The 21,157-nt window shown below is 46.6% G+C and overlaps 6 protein-coding genes across 6 annotated transcripts; 3 read left to right on the top strand and 3 right to left on the bottom strand.

Moving 5' to 3' along the window:
- Positions 1-7,186: 7,186 nt before the first annotated feature.
- BJ212DRAFT_1486903 (uncharacterized protein) lies at positions 7,187-8,416 on the top strand (the record flags this gene model as incomplete). Its single annotated transcript, XM_041341188.1, has 9 exons — positions 7,187-7,465; positions 7,518-7,563; positions 7,613-7,769; positions 7,822-7,871; positions 7,928-7,996; positions 8,051-8,097; positions 8,156-8,252; positions 8,321-8,328; positions 8,384-8,416. 9 exons carry the CDS (start codon positions 7,187-7,189, stop codon positions 8,414-8,416), a joined length of 786 nt encoding a protein of 261 aa, XP_041186739.1.
- A 1,176-nt stretch (positions 8,417-9,592) lies between these two features.
- BJ212DRAFT_1486902 (FAD-binding domain-containing protein) lies at positions 9,593-12,008 on the top strand (the record flags this gene model as incomplete). The annotated part of the gene is made up of 11 exons (XM_041341187.1): positions 9,593-9,962; positions 10,023-10,142; positions 10,193-10,218; positions 10,268-10,353; positions 10,406-10,549; positions 10,601-10,642; positions 10,693-11,201; positions 11,249-11,297; positions 11,349-11,413; positions 11,478-11,783; positions 11,854-12,008. 11 exons carry the CDS (start codon positions 9,593-9,595, stop codon positions 12,006-12,008), a joined length of 1,872 nt encoding a protein of 623 aa, XP_041186738.1.
- An 819-nt stretch (positions 12,009-12,827) lies between these two features.
- On the bottom strand, positions 12,828-13,633 carry BJ212DRAFT_1449851 (Pex19 protein; the record flags this gene model as incomplete). The annotated part of the gene is made up of 3 exons (XM_041338761.1): positions 12,828-12,938; positions 13,000-13,167; positions 13,226-13,633. 3 exons carry the CDS (start codon positions 13,631-13,633, stop codon positions 12,828-12,830), a joined length of 687 nt encoding a protein of 228 aa, XP_041186737.1.
- A 320-nt stretch (positions 13,634-13,953) lies between these two features.
- Positions 13,954-15,468, top strand: BJ212DRAFT_948730 (uncharacterized protein). Its single transcript, XM_041344423.1, has 5 exons — positions 13,954-14,504; positions 14,557-14,647; positions 14,771-14,867; positions 14,956-15,159; positions 15,214-15,468. The coding sequence occupies exons 1-5, from the start codon at positions 14,311-14,313 to the stop codon at positions 15,294-15,296; spliced, it is 669 nt and encodes a 222-aa protein (XP_041186736.1). The 5' UTR covers positions 13,954-14,310; the 3' UTR covers positions 15,297-15,468.
- On the bottom strand, positions 15,423-18,490 carry BJ212DRAFT_1581103 (uncharacterized protein; the record flags this gene model as incomplete). Its single annotated transcript, XM_041342292.1, has 13 exons — positions 18,050-18,490; positions 17,921-17,986; positions 17,772-17,867; positions 17,626-17,718; positions 17,549-17,577; positions 17,151-17,492; positions 16,993-17,100; positions 16,856-16,939; positions 16,551-16,800; positions 15,792-16,490; positions 15,698-15,740; positions 15,526-15,650; positions 15,423-15,460 (listed from the first exon to the last, which is right to left on the bottom strand). Exons 1-13 carry the CDS (start codon positions 18,267-18,269, stop codon positions 15,423-15,425), a joined length of 2,193 nt encoding a protein of 730 aa, XP_041186735.1. The 5' UTR covers positions 18,270-18,490.
- A 5-nt stretch (positions 18,491-18,495) lies between these two features.
- BJ212DRAFT_1571088 (uncharacterized protein) lies at positions 18,496-20,383 on the bottom strand (the record flags this gene model as incomplete). The annotated part of the gene is made up of 7 exons (XM_041342062.1): positions 18,496-19,002; positions 19,067-19,235; positions 19,293-19,545; positions 19,604-19,875; positions 19,932-20,108; positions 20,198-20,282; positions 20,344-20,383. 7 exons carry the CDS (start codon positions 20,381-20,383, stop codon positions 18,586-18,588), a joined length of 1,413 nt encoding a protein of 470 aa, XP_041186734.1. The 3' UTR covers positions 18,496-18,585.
- Positions 20,384-21,157: the final 774 nt, after the last annotated feature.

The raw sequence follows: 21,157 nt of genomic DNA, 5'->3' as shown, positions 1-21,157 counted from the left end.
GGTATCGGTGCACCACAACGACAAAGGGAATCACAGGGCAAACACGACTTTTGTTTTGCGTCCAATTGGGTGAGGTCACTAATTATAAATTTAAATGTTAAATGTTCGAATAACTTGATAAGTTACGGTCATACTGTCCTGTCCCATGCAATCGGCAGCCCCCAGAAGTCGGCAGTCACGCAAATGTCACTGAAAGTCACGACATGTCACATAGGTCAGTTTCAAAGTCAGCTCGGCAGTCAAGCAAGAGCGCAAGGAGGTCGTTAGTATTCGGCATGAGCAAGCAAGTACAGTATTTACTAGTAGAATCTAAGTATGAGGGTGACCGTGATTAGTACTGTAGTTGTAAAATTGAGGGGGATGTGTAGGGAGACCATGTACATTGTGTGGATACTGAGGTTGTCTATGTAAATTTGATGATGATGCGATGGGACTGCTGGATGGATTATTAGTGTAATGTGTTGAAGAATAAGATGGTGTGCGGAGAGCTGGATTAGTGTAGAATTGATGAAAATATGGCTGGTGGGTAAAATGTGGGGGATAATTCGAATTGAAAGAGTGTGTGGGCAAGGTGATAAAATGATTACTGGAGGTGTTGGATGAGGTAGCGCCATTGTCCTGCAAAGCGCTACTAGTACTGGCTTGTTCTGTTGGTGATGCGGTGGCTGGATTCTTTGAACGTGTTTTTCCTGTCTGGAACAGTGCGGCAAAACGTGGATTGTCAGCAAAGTGTTGATTGGTGGCATCAGCAAGAAACTCTTTTATTATAGTCTGGAGTTCCTCGACTGTCCCATCTCTTGAAATCTTAAGAGCGCCAGCAAGTGTGATAAAATCGTCCTTGCGCCGGAGTGTTGAGAGCACATCAAACGTCTTCGACTCGATATCATGGTTGATCTGAGCATTGCACACTTCGTCTTCTGTCTTCTTCTTGGCCTGTTTCTCTGCATCAGCCTTGTCTTTTTCACACTGCTCCTCCTCCACTTTGTTGAAGTCCTCCTCAAGCTCTGGGTGGGTCACAAAACGGGCCCGTAACTTGACAGATTTCCTCGGCTGCTTCTTTTTCTTCACATTCTCTAACTCCAATCTAGATTGAGCCAATGCCCGCTGCGCCATCGTACAGTGTGCGTTTGTAGCATCGAGCTGGGCAGTCAGTATCTGGGTTGTCTGGACCAATGCCCCATTCTGCCCATACATGTGCTGGAGCTCATACCAAAGCTCCTCCTTTGTCAATGCCATCGCCTGATCGTATGTGGGGATAACTGGATGTGGGATGGGGGCTGACAGTTGTGATGTTGAGCGAGTGATGTGGGTGTTGACGTGGGCATTGTTATGGGGGTTATGGGGGGGCTGTGTGTCTTGCGTCTCTGGGCCTTCTTCCTCCAACTCTGACTCTGAGTCGGAACTCTCAGAATCTGAGTCATGTTCATCAACCACCATTGGAAAAAAATTGCTGTCCTCTTCTGAATCTTCTTCTTCACTGCCGTCCAGCCTCATCAAGTTTTCAACCTCGTCAATATCAGAAGGAGCCGTCATTGGAGAAGAAGGGATGTCAGCAGGATATGATGGAGGAAGATGTGTGGCAGCAGTTGAATAAACCAAGCTTGGTGCAAAATCCTTGTCCGTGAAGACTGACAGATCAAGAGGATAGATACTGGTTCTTTTAAATGCTTTCTGGATGAGTTCTGGCGTGATAACATGGTGAATGGCCATATATTCATGAATAAAATTATAGCGATCAATTTCAACCCCATCAGCAAGGTGCTTGTCACAATGTTTGGTCCAAGCATGCTAGACAGATGAAAATACGCCCACATCCAATGGTTGGATTTTGTGTGTGGTTTTTGATGGAAAGGCATGAACTATGACACCATTATTGTAAGCCGCCCTTTGAATAGCTCTTTGTTCATGTGAACTATGACCGTCAATGGTCAGAACAATTGGCTTCTCAGGATCAACACGATATTTCTCTGCTGTAGGAACAAAGTGTTTCCTGAACCAATAATCTGCTATCTCATGGTCCGTCCATCTTGTCGGCGAGAAAGAAACACTGTCCAAGGTGATCACAATGTTAGTAGAGCATAATACTATACTTATATAGCTTGCTTACCCGCCCACTTTATCTTTTAGGTCTCAAATATCTGGGGGTGGACCTTCTGAAAGAACAAACCATGGCAGCATCTTAGCGCCAGCAGCAGAGACACACTCAAGAATGGTTACAAGCTCTAGATTATCACTATGGACCTGATAACAATCTGAATCTTCCACAGAAAAAATAAATTTCATGCCAGCATTTTTCCTCCCCCCACCCATCTGATTCCCTTTCTCGTCCATATTCCAATGATGCTCTGGTGGAATTTTATTATAGTCATCATCAAGCTTCTTCTGCATCTCAAAGAACTCCCCAATGGTATCCTTGTTGAAATTTTGAGCACGCTTTGGATCCAGTCCACTTGGTCGAGATACACAGAGGGATGAATGACGACAAATGAACCGATTGTGCCATTTTCGTGACAGGAGTCAACCAGTTATTTCTTTAACACATGCACGCAACTTCACCAGGTGGATAGGAGTTGCAGATGCAGACACCAATTTACACCAGTCAACAACAGTTTCCTCCTGTGCAGCAGATAACAATTGCTGACCCTCATGAGCATGCTGACAAGACTTATGGACTCCCAAGCATCGATCACTCAGTGTCTGATGCAATACCTAGACCAGTTGAGTAAATAATCACATGACGAATGACAACTCACATTTTGCTCCTTTGCAGCAGCTGCAACAGATTTATATAGCCCATTTGCAATTCCCTGAATTGCAGCTTGAATGCGCGACTCATATGTAGGGTCTGATGAAGCTCGCAGCTTTCCTCGTCTCCCGCTGATGGATTTGCGAAGGCGGACCAGCCCCATGACCAGCAGCACAGCACCAGTCGGCACTGGTGTGTGCAATATTGAAACTCCGTCACGGCACACATCGGCAGGTGACATTTTCTGCGTGACTTTGGCACTTTCAACCATCTCACTCAATTCTGCTTCAATCGTATCTGTTCGACCTCGTAGTGAGTTGTATTAGAGAAAGAATGATATCTATGTTGAGAATTTTGTGTTTAAGTGGCTGGAAATACGAGTTTTGTGAAAGTGCCGACTTCTGGGGGCTGCCGATTGCATGGGACAGGACAGTACTACATGGGCACTAGCACTGAGGTAAAGCTCCCTTCAGTGTCCGAACATTCAAACGTTCAGCGCTGCAAGCTGACTAGTAAGAGATGCGACGGGGACACCGGGAGTCCCACTAGACTAGCAAGCACCGTCCTATATAAAATACGTCTCAATCATTGGACAAAAATGGACACAACAAAAGCTCACTAGCATAGTACTGCCACTGACTGATTCATGAGGTGGATGACAAACCCGGATAGTCTCAGGTGCCAGCCAGCACTGCACTAACTTGGTAAACCCTTTAATGGAGTAACGTCAAATTACATCCAGCGCACGAACGACTTCTGGGCAATTCAATGATATCTATGGCCCCCAACAGATTCGACGTGGATTCGGAGCGGCGAGGGTCTGAGGGAGACGTCACTGTGCCACAAACTCCAGTCGAATCACACGTCACCAGCAACCTGCCCAAACTCTGCGTGAAGTCACGACGTTGAAGGTGAGCACTGAGTTTACTCGCAAAGCAATTCCAAAAGGAAAGTCCGAATCTGCATTTTTAGCGCCGGGAAAGTGAGATAATTCACATCACACCCACAGAACGACGCGAAATTAACTGAAAGTCAAATTATCCCCCGCGACCTAATCTAACTCACCAAAGTCAACTCGAACACTTCAACTTCGTCGATGGCCTCTCAACTTCTTCAGTCCTTTTTAACACTCCGAAAGTTGCAAATTCAGCGGCAACGTTGTCAGGCGAGATACTCTCCGGACATTGTACAAGCAAGTCAATCTGCATTACGAGGCTCGGTTGAGCCTGAGAGCGGAGGCGCCCACGCAAAGGATGCTTCAAGAGCCTGAGAAATCTTCTCTGCCGAGCAGATGGCAAAATAACATGCTACGGGATGATATACGATACGACGGACGGATGACATCGACGAACTTGTGGAAAAACTCATCATCACCAATGCGGAAGGGAATATTAGCATCAATAAAAAGGCTAATTTCATGATTTATATAAGTTTGACCCCAATGTTCAGGATGACACGACACACCGGAGCAGCCTTGCGTTTGCTAGGTTACACGTATATGTTGTTCCTTACTCCAGGGGTAATCAATATATTCATCCAGGTTTGAAGCTTCGCATCCCTGGATGGGGATGGCGGTAGAACTTCCGGAAGCAGGTTGTGGAACAGTCGAATCAGGTCAAGGAACAAATATTTGAATTAGCGGTGTTGCCTGTCTTTCCTATGAAAAGTACGCGCGCTGATTGGCGCAGGGGAGCGGTTGTATTTGTACAGCGATAGGATGGTTTAGTAGTAGTTACGGCCATGGATTCGAGCGCCTAATCGCCACATTATGTAACATGATTCTATGTTCAGTAGTACCAATTTGAGCTGTTCACAACTCGCTCGAAATTGTCGTCGATCAATTAGTGATTCAGTGGGCGTCTTCCATAGCCAGCATCTCTCTTCTATAGGGAGTCAACAGTCGGTTTTCGTGCTCTATTGCTATCATATCTAAATTATATCTCGACGAGTCTCGGATGCCCTGAAACGGTTCCGCCGCACCCCTGCACCTGAGTTCTTCCAACAACATTAGCAACAAGGCTCTGTGCTCGGACGTTGATGCATAACCTGTGCGCACATGTTCTCGAGCTGACATCGGATTTCAAAGAAAAAGTGCAGAGGACGTACATCTTGCATCTTCTCTCCAAATTTCAAGGAGCATTGACATCCGACCCAAAGACTAAGAGAGGCCCTTCTGTTGCCAAATGGGAGCCAGGACTGGCTCCGTGTGCGCCGCTACAGGATAGGAAATTGTCAACGGGGACGCAACAAAGCATCGACTACCGCGGGTCCTACTGCTAGATTAATATTGTCGATTCTTTCGGGCAATATCACTCTCGCAAGTAAATCTAGCCTTGGTCAGATTCAGAAACCTCGGTCGAGACTTAAAGTCTACAGGATATTTGCAGATTTTTCGGCCTTGAAGCCATCACAGGCTAGTTGTTAATGAATGCCATTTCCTGTGTATTCCAAGGCGAATTCACTTTGGTCTTACCAGATATAAAAATGACGACGGGGTGAATAAGGCAATGATATAACCTGATGCAATGAATGACTCACTGTTGTTTCAGGCGGAAGACTGATTGCCTACAAAGGACTCCTGGTATTGATGGATTCCATAATGTTCTTGGCCCTACGATGAAGTGATATCACCGTGGAATGGTAGTGCGTGCAGAAAAGGCAGTAGGTGCCACTTTCGTGAAGCTTCAGATGCGGTGCTCATGGATGGTCAGATGGGCCGCCATTTCATTTTCGACAAATCGAGACGTCGGTATTAGCAGCCCTCTTGAGTATAAAAGGTCCACCGCCCCCATAAGAGAATAGCAAGAAGGCAGCGCTTTGCCGTACTCCAACTCAAAGCCGGGCGACGTCCACACGATCCAACTCCAAAGGCGTCATAGCTGTCACCAGATCCGCGCAAGGTGAGAGTGTAGTTGGATAGTTTGGCAACCTGAAGCTTGTGGGTTATTTATAACTGGCTACATGTCAAGCGTGTGTAATATCACGATTGACCAGTACTTTCTGAGTGGTTTTGATTTGCAAGTGCCTGCGTGGTACACTCGCAAACCAAAACCACTCTGAGAAAGTTGCCACAGTCGACGTGCCGGGCTTTACTGAAATCCGATCGCCGGTGTCCAGAAGAAAATCCAGCTGGATAGATCAGATAGCAATTTCTGCGAGACATGTAGGCGGACTGGACAAATAAAAATACTCACCATTCTACCAGTATTGCAGGTGTCACTCCTCCGACGAGATTACAACAGCTAGGGAGTAAAGAGACACAGGGAATAGGAAATCAGGCAAAGCATATAAGCACATTGTAACCCACTGGTTATCGCACCTGCTAGGACAGACAGAACAGTGAGAAGCTTTTTCCTTACCTATTTGCACAGGAGCAAAGAAAGAGCAAAGAACGAAAGGATTGGAATGAACGGATGCAGTCGATCGGCATACAAACGTGAGTTGTCTCTCGGAATCCGGTTATTGCGCCACTGGCGCAGTGTTAGCCTTTTCCGCTGTTTATACGAACGTGAATATCTTCCTCGAAATCGGATTATTGCATCAGTGGCGCAGTAGTTAGCCCCTTTCGCTATTGTTATCATTCATGAGGTATGCGGTATACGAACGTGAATATTTTCTTAAAACCGGGTAACTGTGTCGATGGCGCAATGCGAGCCCCTTGATTATGTCGTGTGCATGTTGCACACGTCCTCTATCGAGCACTTTCCCTCCAAGCTCCGAGGAGTTCTGACGTGAGGTTCATAACGTCTGGTTCCGACCCGGAGACTGAGGGAAGACCTACTGATGCCAAATCGCCATGTACTCCGCTACAGAATAGGGCATCGTGAGCAGGGTAGTAAAGCATGTATTACCGCGGGTTCTGCTGCTAGCTTCTATCGCCTGTCGATTGTTTCTAGCAACACTAGAACTAAATGTCTTTGGACGTGATCTCTCGCACAACCCATCCTAGGTAAAGTTTCGGCCGGAATTCGACGTTTAGCGGATGTTCCCAGGCTTCCTGGTCTGGGAAACGTCACAGGCTCCTAGTGCATTACAATATGGTCTTGCCAGATATAAAGATGATGGGGCGGATAAGGCGATAACAAAACCTGATGGAATGGAAGAGTCGTTTTTATTTCAGTTGGAAGATAGCCTTGCAAAAAATTCCTAGCATTGACGGGTGCCATACAGCTCAGCGCTAAATGCGATATGGTCGTGGAATTGTAACGTAGACAGTGTGCAGAAAGAGGAATAGGCACATTTGTGAACGCGATTGAACCTTCTGGCGTAATGAAAAAATGCTAAGATGTTTACGCACTCATGGTCAGGTGGGTCGCCATTTATATTTTCGACGGATTGAGATGTCGGCACTAGTGGTGACCCCTGCCCGAGTACAAAAGGTCTTGAGCCCCATAAGAGAACAGTAAGAAAGCAGCATTTCGCTACACACCAGGAAAAAGAATGACGTCCACACAACCCAACTCCAAAGGCGTCGCAGTCGTCACTGGATCCGCGCAAGGAATCGGACGCAGCATCGCAATACGCCTCGCAAGAGATGGTTATGACGTCGTGATCAACGATTTGGAAAGCAACAAAGAGAATTTGGAGGAAGTCAAGAAGGAAATCACTGCCGATTTCCCAGAGAGCAGAGTGTTGACTGTCCTTGGGAATGTCAGCGTCGAGGAGGATGTCAAAGGTCTGGTTGAGAGTGCAGTTAAAGAGTTTGGCAGCTTGAATGTTGTGAGTTGTTTACAACTGGTTCAATTGTCCTACCAAACTCATCTTATCATAGTTTGTTGCGAACGCAGGCATTTGCAAATCAAAACCACTCTTGGAAAGTAAGTTATAGCCAGCGTACCGCCGGAACTTATTGAAATTCTACCGCAGCAACATCCGATGACTTTGAGTCTGTGCTTTCAGTCAACGTCAAAGGCACCTTCTACAGCTACAAATATGCAGCGCAACAGATGATAGCTCAAGGTGAGGGTGGGCGAATTATCGGTGCAAGCTCCCTTGCGGGAAAGAAAGGCAGGTCAACATATGCGTCCGTTCCTTCGTGTATGACGACATATCTTTTCAGGACATCCTTCACTCAGCGCTTACTGCGCATCCAAGTTTGCTATCCGAGGGCTGACGCAATCCGCAGGTACAGTGCACTTAGTAGTCTCGCAAGCACCCGGCCTTAGTAACGTTCCTTGTAAGCCATTGAACTTGGTCGCAACGGAATCACGGTGAACGCATATGCGCCAGGAACAATCCAAACAGCAATGCGTAAGTTTCCAGAATTATACGTTAATATAGGGTGGTAACTTTTACCCCGCGTAGTTGCTGGATTGGCTGGATCAGCTGATTATAACGACGTTTACGATGAGGTGACCCTTTCCAACAATGTGCATGAGATGCTAATTTTAACATTTTTTCATACTTGAGTTCAAACGGTTGTCATCAGTAGGTGACCTCGGAACTACCCAGGACGTTTCAAACCTTGTTTCATTCCTGGCAACCCCGGAAGCACGTTTCATTACAGGTGTGTATATGTATATTGGGCGAGTATCACAAGCTCGTAACTGATGGGTGTAACACGTTGCTCCGCAGGCCAAACAGTAAGTATCTCCTCACTCGTACCGAGGGACACAATCTGATATGATTCACGGACAGATAACGATCGACGGCGGTATCTTCTTTGATTGATGGTGGATTGCCGTAACGTTACGCGTTACTTTCTAAGCAGCAAAGATCTTCTCACCCGTACCCACCGGGTACGCGGTGATATCTTGCTTGATCGAAGGACCTTGAGTCGTATGGACGTAACTTTTTCTTGTGTCCGTGTCCAGTCTTGTACTTTTTTTGTAATAGCTGTACCATACGTTTCCGCTATACTCCCCCACTACCGTGGGAGTCGTGAGGGTTCATTATGTAAAGCACAATCTATCCAATCATTCAATAGAGGCGCTCAATACGAGCCTAATTGAATAACACATCCCTCGTCAATCCTTAAAAATGAATGGTTACTCCAATGAAATCAACGGCGACCACCGTGGAGACGACAATATCAGGCTGCGCTAAACTCTGGACACCGAGTCTCAGTGAGTGAGTTTACAGCGAGTTGTAGTCGAGCCTGCAGTGACTGTTACGTGAAAGCTCATAGCGCCCATCCTCGACTCGAAAAGTCCTAGTCTGATTATTCACTTTCAGGAACTTTCTGACCTTAACTTTCATGTCCGCTATCATAGCCGGGATCGCGATCCAGAACCCGCAGTTCGGACAGCTTGTGAACCCGCGAATCCAAAGCGGAATACCTCGAGGCTGTAATGAGTCAATAAGACAGCAAATGCGGTATTGGCCCGCAAGGCGTTGCCTTTACATCCACGCGTTCAGACGGACCCTAAGCGATATATTATGATAGACTCGGGAGGGTTGCGGCGGAGAGCGCTCGATGAGCGGTAATCGAATCTTACACCACCCTCCAATGGAGACAGCACACGAGATGATGTGTAATACTGGCAAGTGGGATTGCCATACCAGGTTAGCCAAGCAATCATGCCAGCATAGACAATAACCCGAGAGGCTGCGGACTCAGTGTCATCACAGTGTTTCGAGCCTCAACGTTAACTCTTCGAGCCTATCCGCACCTTGCAATTGCATCTTTGCTAGATAAGGTTTTGATGGTTACCCACTTAATGAATCGGTTCAAGCGCCGCAGCCCACTGACCCGGTTTTTATCCTTAGCCAAAAGCATCTGCATGATTCCCTCGTGAACTCACGTTAAATTCAGATTTACAAAGCCATGCACCGCCAGTATGTTCCTCCTATTTAGTTTGCTCGTTCAAGTTGTTGGGATCCACACTCTCTTCACAACCGTTTAAGATGTCTTCTCGTTTCTCTGAAGCTGACATCAACTTGATCATAGATGAAAATACCAAGTACCCTGAACAAGTGTGGTATACGATCGCCGCCTTTCTCTTCGTAGTCGGCTGCTTCCAGTGGGGTTTATTCCTTCACTCCAAGTTCGCCAGGCGGCGCGGACACCATGGGTCCGACGAAGAAGCGACTATCGCCAATGGCGTTCATCAGAAAATTTCTCTTCGTCGAATTCCGCTTGTGATCATAAATTTCTATCGCGTTATTGCCTTCCGATGGACACTAGAAATAGGGCGATCTTATACCCTCAACATGGCAGAGGTTTTTGTGACTGTGGCATACATCGCCCTTTTGTTAATCTATGCCTTCATTAACAGTAAGCTCACAAGATTGTGTACGGTCTTACTTGCACCGCATTAACTGCTGAATCACACAGCAACCTCAGTTGAAGGTCAGAAGCTTGATATCACCTACTGGTGCAACCGCATAGCCATACTGGCGTCCAGTCAGTTTCCCATTGTCACGGCTCTTGGCACAAAGAACAATATCGTGTCTTGTAGGTGGAAACGCTGCGAATCTGATGTGTCGCTGAGTTTTTCGCATCAGTGGTTACAGGCATCAGCTACGATAGGGTATGGCCCTTAATTACTATCCACGGAGCACTTAATCATGTATATGAAGCTCAATTATATCCATCGAATGATGGCTAGGACATGCTTCATGCTACTTTGGGTACATGCGGCGGGTGAAATTGTATCATATCCCTCGTACGCATCTTCTATTTCGTACTTGCAATTTTCTAATCGAGTTAATTGAAAGCTTCCAAGAGACTTTGAGCGAGGCATGGCTTCGTGGCGGTATCACTGCCATGGTTGCTTTCTCCATTCTGATCTTAGTATCGCTGCGTCCCGTTCGCGCTGAAGCCTACGAGGTCTTCTTCTACGTCCACTTCCTTGGTGTCGGGTGGGTGTAGGATTTTTCCGCGCTGGTGATTTTTTAACCAACAGAACCTAGTATATTCCTGGTGGGAGGATATTTCCACACCCAAGGTGCTCAGTAAGTGTACATTAATACTGATAGCTTCATTCCTGACTGGCGGTCATTAGCGGGTCGTACTGGATATGGCCCTCATTTGTGTTCTGGGCTTTCGATCGCTTCGTCCGGATGGTTCGACTTGTTGTATTCAATCACTCTTACTTCGGCTTCAAGTCAGGAACTGGGACAATGGACGCAGAGACAGAACTGCTTTCTGAAGATGTCATTCGATTGCGTCTACGTCGACCCCCGCATTTCCATTGGTCCCCAGGACAAACGGCATATCTAATCATGCCCTCAGTTTCGACACTGCCATTCGAAGCGCACCCTTTTACTATTGCGAGTTTTGATTCTAGTCTCCTGTCAACCGTATCAGCAGATGATCAATCCAGCGGTGAGGTTCTGGGATCTAGCGTTCCATTCTGGAAGGAGCTGGTATTTTTCATTAACGTGCAAGGAGGGTTTACGAAAAAGCTAAAGGAGGTAGCTGCCAAAAAGGAAACTGTCAAGGTTTTTGTAGATGGTCCTTATGGCCCATCTCCTGACCTCGGTTCTTACGACACCTCTGTATTGGTGGCAGGTCAGCTGTACATTGTCTCGTAATCACTTAGTACTGATCGAATCTAGGCGGATCTGGTGTCTCATATACCCTCCCGGTCTTCCTCAACGTTATTGAGTATGTGCCTTCATTTCAATTTTTTTTATTGATTTTTAATTCTTGTTATAGACGCGTGCGCAAAGGGAAAAGCTCTTGCACACGCATAGTGTTCATTTGGTCAATTCGCGGGGCGGGTGCGTAGTTTCATAATCATCCGCAGCTTCTATGAAGAATACTAAGTAACGCTATACATTGCAGAATCTGTCCAATGGATTGAAGAAGCACTTATCAAGGCTGTTCAGCTTGCTCCGCCATCTTTGACAGTCTCTATTCGCATCTTTATCACCGCTTCTTCACCCACGCCGCAATCTCACTTGTCCAGGGAGAGCATTTCAAGTTCAACTGAGAAGAAAGGCAGTCCCGCTCATGTGATAATCAAGAGAAATTCCTTATCTCTCTCATTCTTGTCACTGCGCGGGGTTAAGATGGACACTGGAAGACCGAATCTAGATACACTGCTCAAAGAAGAAGTCGGTGTGACCTCGGGGAGGATGTCGGTGAGCGGTAAGTACTCACTACGCCGGCCTCCAAGAACGTGCAGCTGATGAGTGTGACAATAGTTTGCGGATCGCAGGCTATAGCACGCTCGGTCCGACATGCACTTCGCTTCCCGGTCTCGGGGCCTTCCAGTATTCTCAGTGGTGGACCGAGCGTGACTTTGCACGTCGAATCGTTCGGATACGCGTGATAGACCCCTCTTCTCAACCTTCGTATTCACTTTATGCATGACCTATGTTTACTGTGTAATCAGGGTTCCTCGTGATTTGTTACTGTAGCTTGTAAGGACTTGTCAGTGCAAAAAAAAAGTTAAATGAGAAAAACTTCTGATTTGGTCCAATCACGCCATCCATCATGCATCAGCGCTCAGCACTTTTGATCGCAGTGATATTGGAGGGATCGAAGTCTCCGATCTCTGATGTCGAAGGAATTTGCCAAGAAATCGCAAAGATCATGGTCACCATCACGCTCGGAGACAGCCCGAGGGCACATGGGCAAGAAGAGAAGCAGCACCAAATGGCTATATGCATTGCTGCTGTTTCAGCCTAGCTGGAAAAGTTAGCCAAGTGCGAATACTATGGATAGGGTTAACGTTAATATTAACGACACACAACACGTGCGACGCTATGCACTGACAGGAGGATCCGGGACAGATTGAAATGCTATCACTGATCAAACTGTCTAGGTGCTCGTCAGTCAACGTCACACGTGACATCTATAGATTTGAGGAGTAGCCTATTCGATGTGTTTGACCGGTCGCACTGCATAGACACGGTCCTCCAAATATGGGCACGTAGATATGGAAGAGCAATGATACAGTAAATCCGTCCCTTGGATAGAAAAATTAGGTACACGGTATCCCGGACGTGTCGCATCTTTGATGTAGCAGATGCAACAATCCGAGCGCGAGTCGGCACACAAAGCTGGTGCCCAATTTCGTATCGCAGGCAAGTAATGAATTCTACGAAAGAATCTAGATTAGCACCGTTGACGTAGCCTACAAACTCAGGTATTTGCTTAAAGTTATTCATTCCCTCCGCCAATATGCATTTAACTGATAATACAGTTATCTGGCATATTTGGCATACCATCAGCGCCCATGCTCAATCCAGGGGGCAATGGGCCCATGATTTCCTCCGGGGGAGACCCGTGTCTTTGAAGCTGTGATTGTACCGGCGATGTCAATGCCATGTCGAGTATAGTAGGCTTAGGACTAACGCACCTCGCCCATGAGGTCGACAATTTTAGTTCTCGTCTTGTCGTCATCGTCAGTGTAATCTTTCGATTCGAAAATTTCAAGGAGTTGTTTCATGCAGACAATCTGCGCATCATAGCGCGACTTATCATCGGACGTTAATGTAGTTGCATTGGCCTTGAGGTAGTCCGGGAACTGTAGATATGACGAAGGGAAAAATCAGAAGCAACGCTATGTCAAGAAACAGGCCTACCTTGTCCGAAAGTTCTTTCAAGGGCTCGTACAAGACGTCCTTGCCCATAAGCTGGCCCATCATAGCTTCCAGGACACCCTGCATCTCCTCTTCATCCTCCCCTCCGAATTGGGATAAAAGCGCCTCGAGTGGATCAGTACTAGTAGCAGAACTGCTCGGATCTGACGACTTCAAGCCTGACTCGCTCTCCTTGAGCTTGTTCATAGTGTTCCGGATGCGTGATTGGAAATCGTCCTTCTCTCCAGTTTTTGGGGCAATAGGTGCTTCCTGTGTGAGCGGTGGGTTCATCGAGCCATCCATTTCTTCTATCAACATCGCTTCCCAAGCCGCTGCGAGGGTGCGCTCCCGCTCTTCTCGTTGTTCTGAAGTCTCACCTTTTAAACCTTCATCCACTTCTTGCTGTGCCATACCGCGCCAAAGAGCCTCCATTTCTTCAGCAAGTGATTTCGCAAAATCAGCTCCAAAGTCAGCATTGGGAGAAGATGGCCGTTGTTTCGATGTTTGAGACGAGGTTGGTTCGTTCACGGCAGGCGATGACGTTGAGGGTTGAGATGAACTAGACGCGGGGGCTTTGGGCGGAGTAAACTGATCCAGGACATCTGCTAGCCTTTATGAGCGCATTTAGATAATAAAAATATGGTCGGATTCTGACCGTCGAGATCATCGACGTCGTCCTCATCGTCAACACGCGGTTTGGTGCTGTTGGACATGACTGTCGCGCGCTCGATTCAAGTCCCAGGAAGGTCTGTCCTGGAACCCTAACCCTACTGTCAATTATCGTCCTTGTGTGGGCGCTTCAAACGCCAACTCCACCATAACTTGTGTCTTTCGAAGTTTCACCAAGAACTTTTACCGTCGCCTATCCTTCTACTGTAATGACAGATACTCAGAGCTGAAATAGTTAAAGGGCACGATGTCTGCAAGAATAGGAGAAACAATGCGAACGCGTGCAATTACATACACACTGACTGCACGCTTGTCTTGCCATCTACATCTCGAACCCCTTGTTATGTCTGCCCTTCGACACCGACTCATCCACAATATATTCGTATGGTGGATCTTTGGTGACGGTTCGATTTGCTGTCATGCCGCGTACCTTTTTCATAGTCCGCTGTATTTATTGTTGTATATACAGAGCACACCTAACAATGGATGTCACAGCAGTCCGAGCACGTTGCCGAAACCTTCGTGCTCGCTGTGGGCATCAGCGAGTTCAACCAACCACTGCAGCAATTCATCACTTCGTGCTACCCATTGTCCAGCGTGACCTGATGTTACGGTGCCAGTCAAATGTTCAACTTGCCACTGCACACTGAGTTGGAACCATCAAGGTCAATTATTCCACAACGCCATTACAGTTTACCCCCGCGACCACTGGCCTGGCTTCTAGTATGCTATGTGGCGAGGTCATGCAGGCATAGGGTCAGGCCTAATGAGTTTCCATATGTATATGGTGGGTGAGTGCGTCTGCGCATCCCTGTGAATCTGAAAATTGGGTGAATACATCACTGCCATAGATCGAAGTTCACTGACACGCACTACCAGAAGGACTCGTGGCGGAGTGCGTTTGGCACATTATTTGATGCCTTCAAGTCCGAGGATCTGACGGTATTTCCCTTGAACCTACCCTGCCACGCAACTGGTGAGTGCTTTTGTTGCCTACGTGCCGACCTTTGACCACGTGCTAGAATATATGCGGAGGCACCGTGCCGACGTATATTGACCCGAAGGCACAATACGGGTTGTACACTACTATGGAAGTGGGGATGCGGAATTGATCGACTGCCAGAAGGTCTCCGTCGTCAATTTCCTGCAATACCTTTTTGGCGAGACGTTCTGGTTGTTGGCGAGTGAGGAGGCCAAGTCAGCTTTTCAGCATGCCTACATCAATTTCTCGCATTGGGTGTCAAGCAACCTACGTTCGAGATGTCGAGGTAAGCCTCTAAATGTTGTCGAGCGATATTATTTACAAGATACCGCTGTCACAGTGCCGAAGAGTGGACTCTGCGACACTGGGTTCGCACAAGTGCGGTACAATGCTGCCATCTGCAGCCGCTCGTCGACAAGATGATTCCTATATATTTTGATGATCCCACCCTCGGCTCCGACGATCTCAAACGCGTATCCGATCTCAAACGCGTATCTCAAATTTTCATGTCGGACAAAGCGGGGAAGAATCTCGACGCCCTCGTTTACTTTAAGGATACACATTCAAAATAGTGGTATATACAGAGCCTGGAGCCTAGTCTGCAGTGAAATATCAGCAACTTCGTGAATAGATGCTAGGAAATTGTACGAACCTTGCTCAGCTATGATGAAGGGCTGCAAACCAAATGCTCGACAAAAGACGTTGCATTTATGAGTTGTTTTGAATGTGCGAAATGCCTCGGTGTAATTTCCTTCACCGAAGTTAGTCATGTAGTCACTGTAACCAACTTAGCATTACTCAAAGACAAAGGGAATACAACGAACGGTCCTGTCATAACTTGACAGTCAGTGAGGAGGTCCCCAGAACCTGAATAGTTGGTTAGAGTGTGATGAATGTGAGTGCGCGAGAGATTACTACCTTGGAAATCAGACAGATACACGACTTCATTTGTGAGCTGATATTGCACGTGCTGGGCAAAGCATAGAAACAACCCTATTTTTTCCTCTTTGCCCCGTAGATGATGAGCAGGAGCAGCAGAATTGTTGTTAATATACTTGATAAACTTGCCCTCAATTCTTTCTTCTAATAGGTATGCTGCTCCAGCGCGGTCCGAAACGTCTTCGGGGATAGCAACTGCAGCATAGACGAGTCGGAGGCGAGGGATCTCGTTTGCAACAGTCTGCTTTACAGTCTGCGTCTGAAGCATTTCGTCAACAAAAATGTAGACGAGAGACATCAAACAGGTAGCCCAGTATAGGCAGTTGGCCTCATCGAGCGTCCTCCCAAGTTCATCTTCTTTGGAAAACCTTTGACGCTTGGAGTTCCCGTCACGTTTTCGGAAAAAGACACGCTTGGCTACGACGTGCGTTGCTGTGAAAATGGAAGATTGCGAAGTTGATGGCCCAGGTGTAGCGCTCAATGAAGTAGTATGCAAAAGAGCCGGATGGCATGTTTTGAAGCTTCCGGCAGTACCTATCATTGACTTTGCATCGGAGTCTATGGAGATTGAGACAAGGTCGAAAGGGGAGGACGTGACGTTGAGTGGAGTTGTGATGATGTCTTGAAACTTGACGGAGCGAATTTGGTACACTCGGAACGTGTTCGAGTTGTACTTGCCTGAATATGAATAAATCATGTATTAGTGAAATACCACGTTGAAATGCTGCAAAACCGTACAAACGGCTGAAGCTTGTTTTCGGATGCTTCCCTGAGCTTTCGTGGCAGCCTCGAGTTGTTGTTGACTGGGTAGGAAAAGCCGTGGAGTTGCAGGTAACAGGCTACTGATGCGACTGGGGAGATGCGTCTCTACTGCCGACATCGACATCGACATCGACAACAGAGATTGAGAGGTGGTAGACTGTTCTGGATCCTGCTCCGAGTCGTTAGTCTCAATGCCCTGCGTTTGGTAAGTAGTACTATGATCATTCTTTTCAAATTAACAATATAAATACATGTTCAATGCAGGAGTACAGTGAACATACCTCCTTAACACGTTTGTGGGCTTGGCTGCTAGTCGGGCTACTGGTAGTGTGACTGGGGCTGCGTGGCTTCTTCGGGTGTCGACTCTTCAATCCTTGTTAGTTAATTTGATGCAACATCATAGTAGGAATGGACGGACTGGTAACTCAGAGTGCGTAGTGTTGCTTGCCTCATCAGTTGCATAGACAGGTGGTGATGTGTGCAAATTTGTCTGTATGTCCTTCATCTCAGTGGCATCATCATGGCGCTAAAATCACTGCATTTAGCAAGACGTAAGTATTAATGACGAAGACCCACCAACTCATCAATTTGCTCCCTCCAGAGTTGGACACTTTCATACTGTGCGTGTGTCATAATGAGAAGAATAGCAACCTTTGTGCTGGCATAGAATTTTGGGACCAAATCTTTGGTTGTAGAGCGAAGGAAGAAATCATGAAGTACCACTGCGTCAGGATCATACAATGGCTGCCTCGGGTCAAAGAGAAGCATCATGGGTGATTTATGCATCTCGAGACTCTCAAGGGTGAGAGAATGTTTGCGTGACCATTCTGTCCATGGTGACTGGAGATGCCGGATTATATCCAAGCGAAGTTCTGTTTGTGTGGTAGACAACGATACACGCATGTCTCGTTCAATGTTCTTCACGTTGAATCAGTAAAAGCAACAAGTGCGTCATATTACAAGCTAAGACCTACCCCAACGAGCAAAGTGCTTGACTTGCCTTCTGGCTTTAAGTGATGAAGGGCAGCTCGGATTGTGACAATTTAAACACGACTGGATGATGCTGCACGAAGCATCTTGCTACAGTGTTGGTGGTGGAATTGATGGTTGGCTGTATAGCCATTTGAATGACATAGTGAGTTATCTTGGTACGCATCAGAAATGCAACAATCAATTTGGAGTCATAAGTACACTTACAGGACGAAACCAGAGCAGGAGGTGGAAGCATTTGTCCTGGATTGCCGGGCATCTGTGGTGACCCAGAACTGAAGTGCTGGCTTGGGAACAATCGTTCTGCAATCATGTCAGTGCGGATTTAACAAACAGAGACCATCAATGCTACTCACCGCCCCGTTGTGCCGCTGATGTAGCTTTAACGAGGGCCTCCCTTGATGCTCCCATGCTTGTAAAATCTGAGATAAATGGTGAAGCTGATAAGGGCTGCCAATACTAGGAAGCGAAGTTGAAATTCTTACCTATGCCTGAGTGCTGGTTATTACCCATACCATGCACAGCATTGTTTTGCGCCAGCTCCGCAGCTTTGCGATCAATATAATGTTTTGCACAGGGAGGACAGCATGCTCGACCTGAACCATCCTTGCTGTGAATATATTCAAAAGTCACTGACACGTCAAATTGGACATTACAACGTTGACACAACCTTGGACCATATTCATTGACTGGGGTGAAGTCCATGTTAAGACTTCGGAGCAGCAGAAAAGACTTTGGAGCAGTGGAAAAGACTTTGGAGCAGCAGAGCCTTGGACTCGGGGATGATGGAACATCATTTTTCTGGCTCTATATACTGCCAGTTGGCACTTGCAGATCAGCCAATGAATTGAAGCATTGCAATGTTCCATTGAAGTGCACGTCAAATCATTGGATCCGGAGTCAATCATCAATCACGGTGTTCAAAGTCATGGTGAAAAGTCCTTCATGACACAAATAGTATTTGCAACCACTGGCTATGATAATTTATACACATATAGTCATAGTAACATACAAATTTATATCAAGGTTCATCGTCCGTCCAGTCAAACTCATAGAAATCAGACGACGCATCATCTGACTGCTCCTCCTCAGCATCTGAGTTATTCTCGCCACCAGGGCCGCTGCCTTCAACAAATGGTGGCAAATCTACAATAGGCAAGTCCTCGCTCCCAAGCATCTTATCTCCGTCACAAGGAAGTGGAGGTTGCGCAGCGAGAAGCTTGCAAATCTGTTCCTCCTCCTCGATCAAACGGAAACACATCAGTAGATCAGCATAGATGTTCCAGACATTGTCCCGAGTCACCAGACGTGTGCCCAGCTCCGCCATGAAAGCAGAAGCCTGCTGAGAAAAGTCGTGTGGTACCAAACAAAAGACAGGATGGTCAGGGACAGCATATGTCTGTCGTACAGCATCAAGCATAGTGCGGTCAACTTTCACCTAGTAGAAGGATGATGTCTTTGAGTATTACAAATTGACGAGATCCACAATAGCCAATACTCACCGAGAAGTCACAAGACTCAAAATCTTCGGCATGATAGAAGATGTCGTTTGGACGGCCATGTGGGAGGATCTTGTGAATATTGTGATGAGGTTTGACATTATTAAACTTTTCAGCAAAGAGGTCAAGTTCGTGCTGTAGCCACGGAATGAAGATGTAATGAAAAACAAGCCTTTCAGATGTGTTCAGCACTCAGCAAGAAGAGAAGTAGTCAATGGGGTACTGCTACCTTTCCAAGGCATCATCGGGATTATAGATTCCATTATTAATACCATAATCAAGAATATCTTCAAATCCTGAGGTCCAGCGTTGTCGGAGCTGACTCCAAAATATCTCGGGCTTGATGTTGCGATGTTGACCCTTGAATTTGTGCTGCAATGTACGGGCCAGTGTTGGATCTTGCATGTGACGAAGTAAGGTGTGACCATTGGCAATGCCATTGTTTTTGCTTCCAGGGTCGCTCTGCGTTACGAGGGGCATAGCTAGAGAAACCAGGTCACAGTTTACAAGTCATATACACAGTGAGAGGGCCGTGCTCACCACCAAGAGTTTCTACAGTATCACAATACCACCCGCAAATAAGGTGGGGGTTATGATTGGTCCACCAAATCTTGAGCCAGAGCACACATCCTGAAAACGGCTCAATCGCAACATGAAGGTATAGCTGAAAGTGTCGCCACTTGTCATGCTGATCAAATACCCAAATATCATTGACACCCACCATCCAGTATATACTTCTCTTCAGGTGCCAACTCTTGCGAGCTTGAATATCTTCCGGATGATAAAGATTCATGTAGCAAAGAATTAACTTTCTGTTGGCAAAACTTCCACATCATAATGCAGAAATATGACCAAAAAGACAGCACACCTCGAAACAATGATCTTCTCTTCATGTATGAGAGTCTGTCTCATGTCATGTGAACCTTGCTTTGGGAAGTGTGCTCGTACATGCTCAATAGCTGGACCTATGCTTGTAATGGTGTGGGCTTGTCCACGTGCAGATTTCAGTCCCCACTGAGAGTGCCGCTTTTTCAGGAGGTCAATCCTATAAACAGGGAAGATATGTAAGGTGTGCTTTCAACTGGAAGAAAATAAACAACTCATGAAACATTATATGCATCAGTATCATAATACCTATGAAGCCAAGTTACAATCTTGGGGTTATTGTACCCTTTTGCAACAAAGTCCTCAATTATCGGTCTGATGAGGGCATCAGGAGCTGTTGAATGAGAGATATCAGTTTCACATGAAGTACTAGCACATATGTACATGCTACTCACGAGCAGGAACTTGACCATTGTGTCCAAGTGTATTTGGCATCTGTCTGAAGCATGAAAGCAACTTGAATATGATAAGAGAAGAGTTTTATCCACCATTTGAAAGCACACAAGACTCTGTCCAAGGGTTTGGATGAGTCCTCGGCCAAGACCAGTGTCCCTTTGGCAGGCAATGCACTCACCTCAACTCCATAGTATGTTCCATGAACCACATACCACGGATGCATCAATGAAAATCCACTGGCAGCCAAGTTAAGGAAGTGCAATCAGTCGATCGGGACTACAGTTGTGGTATGTTTGTGTGTCACTCGACTGTGACAGATTGCAATTAATACTCTGGATATACAACAATATGAACAGCGGACTATGAAAATTGTATGTGGCATGATGACAAATCGAACCATCACCAAAGATCCACCATATATTCGAGCTCTCTACTGCATTTACCGGTTGTCAGCATTCTTTTGGGAGGAGAGGATGAGACAAGTGCTTTCACCAGGTTGCTTTCGCTGGGAACTTGGACGATGGCGTGCCCTAAGTGGTCCCCTGGTGAGTTGCTTGCAATTGCCATGAAAAAGGTTTACCTCACCTGTCAGTTACTTCACCTCGTGTGGGTGCTGTCTTATATCTGTTGTGACTTCATCAGCCAAAATGCTCATGCATGTCTCAAGTACTTGGAAACGTTACTTTCTGCTCCAGATGATAGTGTCACGGAACCTGAATCTGACATAGAGCAGGGAGCTCTTGATACGGCAGACAGGGTTTCTCGCTGTGGGCGGCCCCCGTGCCTTACTACTTTCTGGCTGTTCATTTTTTC

Source organism: Suillus subaureus (assembly GCF_016647635.1).
Source record: "Suillus subaureus strain MN1 chromosome Unknown BJ212scaffold_63, whole genome shotgun sequence".
NCBI classification, from domain to species: Eukaryota; Fungi; Basidiomycota; class Agaricomycetes; order Boletales; family Suillaceae; genus Suillus; species Suillus subaureus.
This window is presented reverse-complemented; position numbering and strand designations above follow the sequence as displayed.